This window comes from Orbicella faveolata, unplaced genomic scaffold (assembly GCF_042242905.1).
Source record: "Orbicella faveolata isolate gen_17 unplaced genomic scaffold, um_ofav_v1 contig_1, whole genome shotgun sequence".
In the NCBI taxonomy this organism is placed as follows: domain Eukaryota; kingdom Metazoa; phylum Cnidaria; class Anthozoa; order Scleractinia; family Merulinidae; genus Orbicella; species Orbicella faveolata.
This window is the reverse complement of record NW_028301536.1, coordinates 8,970,001-8,977,500: the sequence shown is the minus strand read 5'-3', so window position 1 is coordinate 8,977,500 and position 7,500 is coordinate 8,970,001. Positions and strand designations below refer to the sequence as shown.

The 7,500-nt window shown below is 40.3% G+C and overlaps 2 protein-coding genes across 5 annotated transcripts in view; one reads left to right on the top strand and one right to left on the bottom strand.

Annotated features, from left to right (window-relative positions):
• Positions 1–11, top strand: part of LOC149117953 (uncharacterized) — a 4,549-nt gene extending 4,538 nt beyond the window's left edge. The window contains exon 4 of the mRNA XM_089282968.1: positions 1–11. This exon is cut by the window's left edge and continues 138 nt beyond it. Coding sequence (XP_089139094.1) covers positions 1–11 — 11 coding nt within the window.
• LOC110068958 (clathrin interactor 1-like) overlaps positions 1–7,500 on the bottom strand; it is a 102,324-nt gene that overhangs the window by 43,667 nt on the left and 51,157 nt on the right. The gene's annotated exons all lie outside the window — the stretch shown is intronic.

The window sequence follows — 7,500 nt, the reverse complement described above, 5'->3', positions numbered from 1 at the left end:
GTTTAATCTGACTTGTAAAGAGTAACTTTTCAGTAAATTTGCAGTGTTGCTAAGCTACTTGTAAACCATAACAATAAAGTATTATATGCATCATATCTGTCTCATTTGTGATCACATCGTTGTCGATAAGGCTACCCCTTTTGTTTACATCCAACCAAAACCAGATTGCCTTCAAAACACCGACAAAAGTCCCATGAACAGAGAAACTGCATCGATTTGAAACAAAATTATCGTATTTATTCACTTATAAGACGCACTCGGTTATAAGACGCACCCTCAACTTTTGGAGACGATTGTGACAAGTAAGCAAAATGAAAATTTCACCTAAATACCCTGCTATAAGGTGCAACCGGAATTACGGGCAATTTTGTTGACCACGTTCGTTGTACTTACAACAATTTGCTTCCAAAAGTTACTAATTACGGTGCTTTCATTCTTAACAACATAAGCGAAAAAGTCACACTTAACAAACAATAGCAAAAAAGTCACACACGGACAATAGCATAAAAGTCTCACTTTTTAATTCACTCAAGTCATCCTTCTCAGGAAACAGTGTTTTAAGTTATGAATACCAATTGATCCGTTTTTACTTTTATAAACAGTACTCATCTGCCAGATCTTTCATTCATCAGTTGCAAAACTCATCTTAATCTTCGAGCATTCGTTCAGTGTACCATAAATTTTCAGTAATTATGCCAAGCACTCGTCGTCATTCCTATGATCTAAACTTTAAGTTGAAGATCGTAGCAGAAGCGGAAGCCGTGAACAACAATCATGAAACTGCTCGCGAATATGGCATATCGGAATCGATGGTCTATAAATGGAGAAACCAACAGCATGTCTTGTTCTCCGGCAAGTTAAAGGTGACTGCCAAACATGCCTCGATGGGTCGCTACCAGCCAAAAGAACCAGAAGTTGATCAGCAGTTGGTTGACTGGTTCAGCGATCAGAGAAGCCAAGGTAAAACTTGTTCACTTAAAATGACATTAATAACTGCACTGTTTACATTCCTCCTACAAGTTGTTTATGTTGGCCTTTGACTGTTAATCGCTAATCGCATTGTGTTTATATTTGCAGGTCTCACAGTAAACAGCATGATGATTCGACTAAAGGCAAAGGAACTCAGCTCAGATAAAGAGTTCAAGGCGTCGCCAGGGTGGTACACGAAATGGAAACGTCACCATGCTATTTCCATGAGAAGTGAAACGACTTTAGCTCAGTGCCTTCCAGCCGACATGGAGGACAAGGTAGTGGAATTTCATCGCTTCATGCTGAGAGCTAGAGAGCGTTGCGGTTACGAGTCCAGCCAAATCCTGAACATGGATGAAACCCCGATGAGATTCGAGTTGCCAGCTACAAGAACAATGGAGTTCACTGGAAACCAAACAGTGCCCATCTTATCCTGCGGAGGCGATAAACAGAGTTTCACGGTCGTCTTCGCAGCAAAGGCGGATGGTGAGAAATTTCCACCAAAGGTAATATTCAAAGGCGTTCGTCAGCTACGAATCGAGGTACCCAGGAGAATGCAGGTTTCTGTAAACAAGAAGGCCTGGATGGACGAAGAAGGTTTGTTCTTTTTCCTTTATCATTTTCGGAGTACATGACAATTTTTTCGAACAATTTGTAGTCAAGTTTATTTCGTGGGAGCGAGGTTAGGAATTTGTTCGATTGTTTCTGACGTCAATCATTTCAACCACATGCTTTTTAGCACGTTCGCTCTTTGCTAAAATCACTTCGGCTTTGTTTACGTTTAATACTCCCTTTGTAACACTCATTAGAAAGTCATGCCTTTAACTGTAGCCTAATCAGAGTTTTTTTTCTAACTTATAGGAACCAAGGAATGGATTCGGAAGAATCTTCAATTTATGCCTGAGCGTCGAGGACTTCTCGTTTGGGATTCCTTCCGCACCCATTTAATGGATGCAGTTAAAGATCTACTTGACAGACGAAATGTTGATGTTGCCGTAATTCCCGGTGGCCTCACTCCAGTTCTCCAGTTCCTGGATAAGTGCATCAAAAGCCATTCAAAGCAAAGGTCCGTGTGCAGTATGAAGCCTGGATGATTAATGCCCCATTTACCTACACGCCTTCCGGAAAGAAGCGAGCGCCCAGTAAAGAGATGGTGTTGCGTTGGATCGATCGCGCATGGAGAGAGATCCCAGTTGATTTGATAACGAGATCGTTCAAGTCCTGTGGCATCAACAATGCTCTCGATGGAACTGAAGATGATGTGGTTTGGGATGAAGAGGAAGAAGCAGAAGACGCAGAAGAGCCGATTGACAACGAGTTTGAGACAGACAGCGAAGCTGAAGACAATGAGTAGCTGAGCTCAGCCGAGCTTTCAATAGCTCTTTTCAGAGCCACCCTGGTTCTTTTTAGAACCAACAAATCAGATAAAGTCAATGATCAACATTGCTTGTCTTTTGTCTATTCATTTACCAGTATTTATTTACATACTCATTTCAGTTTATTATGGAAATTTGGAGAAGTTATATTTTCTTGCGCGAAATAGTCAGTTATAAGATGCACCTGGAGTTTTGAGCAGATTTTGATTGAACAAGCCTATTTTCTCGTAAAAAATGGTGCGCCTTATAAGTGAATAAATACGGTAATTGCCAGGCTCACGGTGACTAACTATGGTGAACTCCACACACCTTGTGGTGTTTACCTTTACAAACTTGACACATTTGAAAACATTTGGAACACGGTTTGATAAGTTCCGCACAAAACACTTCGTAGACCGAGTAGTTTTGAGCTAGAAAAGTCTCCTCTCTCCTTCCTCTCTTCACTATTCTGGGCCTGAAGGATTTACGCAGCGGACCTGGGATCAAACAATTGGTTGCTATGACAATACTATAATTGGGGTGTCCTGGACCACCTTTGCCTGACTGTGTCCTTAAAAGGTTTGTTTAAACAGAAATCTAGAGGCTGCAGTACTGAGATGAGCCCACCAGGAATTAAGGCCAAATCTACGTTCTCCGATTTCAGCGAACGTTTCACTTGCTCCGTCTTGTGTGTTTCAAACAAATCCAACACAAGTAGACTTTTCTTCGCCGACTTATACCTCCAATTCGACAACCCCAAACTTTTTCAATCGAAATTTTCATGATTTCACTGTCCATCCAGCCCTTTTCTTGGACAGCAACTACGATGCCATGTTTGTTTTGGATCTTTGGCATGGTCTTGCGCTTGAAAATGACCAGCGGTTTCAATTTGCACATGCCAAAACGAGTCAGGCAGTTCTTTTCATTTCCTGTGGTTCGAATCTTCACTGTTTTCTTGCCAATTGTGCTGACAGTTCGATTTGATGGCATGTCAAATTGAATTGGACTCTCATCCATGTTTGCCACAAGATGAAGAGGATAGCTGTGGGCTCTTCGCTGCCTGATAACAAACTGGTGAAACTGCACGATTTTCTCTTCGTAGTCGCATGGATGATGCTGGGTGAGCGTGGTTTTCTGTCGCAACGACAAACCATTTCTCTTCGTGAATCTTTGGCACCAGTGGTTGGAAGCCTTAAACTTGCCAGTGGCGATGTCATACTGTGGATGTTTAGAAAGTTCCATCGCTTTTAGCCTGATCATGGCCAGTAAAATTGCCAGTCCGTTGTTTTGCTTTTCTGTGATCCAAGCCATCAGATCTTGCTCAAGGCGAGGCCAAGCTGCTTTCCTTCTACGGTTTGCGCATTGAAGTTGTGGCATTTTCTCTAGGTTTTCCTTGCTTCTTCACCAAAGACGGATATTGCTCTTGGCAATTCCAAACTCTCGCTGGGCTGAACGATTTCCCTGCTGTTCTGCAAATTGTACAACTTTCAACTTCCCCGCTGTGGTGTAACTTTGTCGCTTCATGTTTGCTGCTGCCATGATTGCCCGTAAGTTTACAATGATTGCAATAAAGATGCTTCAAAACAGTTTGTTTTTATCCATCATATTTAAACAGCTGTTATTGGTTAGTTATGTTTTTATTATAACAACAGTCTTGACAACAGCCTATTATTATTATTTGTTCTTTCGTGTGTGCATGCAAATGAGTGTAGCGGTGTAACGATCAACAAACAAATGGTTCCGAGTATAACACGCAGTGCAAATTTCAAACTATAAATTTTGGAAAAAAAGTGCGCATTATACAGTGACGGGCAAATACAGTAATAAACAATATTTATTCTTTTAAAATGTATCGGTGTGTCTTTAATGAGCAACAGTGGCTACATAAAATATGCCATCGAATTTAAGCTCACTAAAATGCCTTGTTGGAACACAGTTAGTGGAGGGGACTGGTTATGAAGACCGGCAAACGTCAAAGAGATAGGTTATTGTTTGAGTTTTTCTAAGTCATGTGACAATGACCGTGCACAGTCAAATTCAAGATGGCGTCGTTTGCGAGCAAACATGTGGTCATTTGACGTGTTTTATACAGAGGTGAAGAAACAACCAATCTCCCATACTACAGTCTCATTATGGATACAGGAAACAGCGGAAACCAAAGCCAAAGCGGTCGCAGCGCGACAGCACATCAATAGTTAAGTTTAGTTTAAGGTTTATGTGTGTAATAAGTGCTAAATTATTTAACCCTCCTTGTTTAACTAAAAATGTGATTGCTCCGGAAACTTCTTACTTTATATGTTACTGTATGTTTTTCTGTAGATTAATAATTTGTTTTAGGGCGATATTATCGGTTTATGTGCACTATATTTTCTTGCACTCTGCTATACCATCGATATCAATTTCGTATTATGACTTCTTCTATAATACCACTTCCCCAATTCAGCTCTAATGACCGATCACTCTCTTAATCTACTTTCTCTCAATGCGAAGGGGCTAAGCAATTTCAGAAAAAGGCGAACAATTTTCACGTTCTGTCGAAAACGAAACTCTGATATAATATTACTCCAAGAAACTCATTCGACATTGTCAACGCAGTTAAAATGGAAAAACGAATGGGGTGCAGAACTTATTTGCTCCCATGGGAGCTCAAACTCTCGAGGTGTTGCAATCTTAATCAAAAAAGGTCTTGATTGTGTTATTCACTCTCAAATTGTAGATACATCGGGGAGGTACATCGTTGTTAAAGCCGCTATCAAAGATAAAATGTATGTTCTTGTAAACATTTATGCACCAAACAAAGACGAAGACATCACTGAATTCCTCAAAAATGTGTTAACTAAGCTGCAAACCGAAAATTTAGATTCAGAAGAAAATATTGTGATTGGAGGTGATTTCAATTGTCCTCTGAATCCTACACTGGACAAAAAAGGTGGCATAATGACGGCTAGGAAATCTGTGATAAATTGCATCAACGATGTCCAAAGTCAACTAGATCTTGTAGATATATGGAGAGTTAAAAACCCGCAAACTAAAAGTTTTACCTGGAGTCAATGATCTCCGCCGATATTCTGTCGCCTTGATTATTGGTTGATTTCTAACAATTTACATGACTGGGTCAAAGCCACAAATATAATCCCCGCCATCAGAACTGACCATTCTGCTATCTATTTAGAATTTGGGAACGTGGACAAAGAGGCTAAAGGTCCTGGGTTCTGGAAGATGGACACCTCCATATTGGAGGATGATGAGTACATTGATGACCTTACAAAAATGGTACCAATTTGGATCGCGGAAGGCCGAAAAGAACTTTCCGACCACCGTAATATTTGGGACTGGATAAAATATAACATAAGAGCTCATGCTATAACATACTCCAAAAAGAAGGCAAAGGAGAGAAACAAAAGAGGATCAAAACTTGAAAAAGAATATACTGAAGCGAAACAGGTTTTCGAAATGGACCCCAATGATTCGAATGGTAACAATTTAAATGCGGCTAAGGATAAGCTCGAATCATTTTATGATGAAAAAGTCAACGGAATAATAATCCGTGCCCAAGCACGTTGGCATGAACACGGCGAGAAAAGTACCAAATATTTCCTAAACTTAGAAAAAAGAAATCATGTAAAAAAGCATATAAGGAAACTAGTCATCAGCGGCGTCGTAAAGACAGATCCTTTTGGCATTCTTCAAGAACAAAAACGATTTTATCGAGAGCTATACAAAAGTTCAAATAGTGATGCGGAAAACCGTCAGAACATTGTAAAGTTTCTAGAGAATTTGAATATACCTCAATTAACTGAAGAACAAATGTTAACCTGCGAAGGCAAAATTTCAGCTGAGGAATGTTACAATATCCTCGAAAGTTTTCAAACGAACAAAACTCCCCGGAATGACCGAATTCCTATAGAATTCTACAAATTGTTCTGGCCTTTAATAAGCGATCCTTTTCTTAAATGCATGAACGAAAGCTTTGAAAAAGGTGAAATGTCTTGTTCTCAAAAACAAGCGGTAATTGCTCTAATAGAAAAAAAAGGAAAAGATCGCTCATATATTGAGAACTGGCGTCCAATCTCTCTCGTAAACGTCGACACAAAAGTTATGTCTAAGGTGATCGCCACAAGAATTAAAAATGTTCTTCCAAACATTATACACCATAACCAAACTGGATACGTGAAAGACCGATATATCGGCGAAACAGTTAGATCAGTTTTTGATATTATGGATTTCACTGCAAAAGAAAGTATTCTGGGACTAATGATATTTATTGATTTTGAAAAGGCATTTGATAACGTAGAATGGAATTTTCTTCTCTATTGTTTGAAATCCTTCAATTTTGGCCCTAATTTCATCCATTGGGTTAAAACGTTCTACAGAAACATACAAAGCTGTGTGATAAACAACGGACTTTCATCTGAATACTTTAAGCTTGAACATGGGGTACGACAGGGGGACCCGCTCTCTCCTTACCTCTTTGTAGCGGAGCTCCGGCGGCCCAAAGGGCCGCCAAGCGGAGCCCCATACTCATATAGGAGAGAAAAGGAAACCCATGAGTTGATTTTCTCATGGTCATCATGGCTAGCGGTATTGCTCGTGGGCGCGTACGCACGACGGCGACGACGACGACGACGACAGAGTCGCGCAACATGGCCGCCATACTCCAAATAATAGGTTGACAGAGACATGCAGTCTTGGTTTACCATGTACTTCTTTGATATTGGACATCCATGTTATGATCAATTGACACCTGTCAAAACAAGGTATCCGCTGACCAGTATCACGTGACCATATCGCGGGCTCAAGTTTACAGCCTATCGAGGTCGCGTGTTTTTTTGAAGTTGACCGCTGACCAAGTGCTGGTTTTCGATTGGATCGCGGGCTCATCTCAGGTTAACTTGTTGAAAACAGGGCAGGATTGTTCGGAAGCCAGTTAACGCTAACCAAGGATTAAAAGTTAACCGAATTATAACTTTTTTTCTATACAAATGTTTTTTGGCTGCTTTGTTTTGTGTATATAGTGATTATTAAAACTCAAAACAGAAGGCCAAACAATATACAGAAAACCGCGCCGCAAAGCTACAGAACTGAAATCAAAATTCTACCTTTTCCTTTGTTATTTGGCTCTGAATGACGCGGCCCAGGAGTTACGCTTTTAGGCTGGCCTAAATCTATATATTAG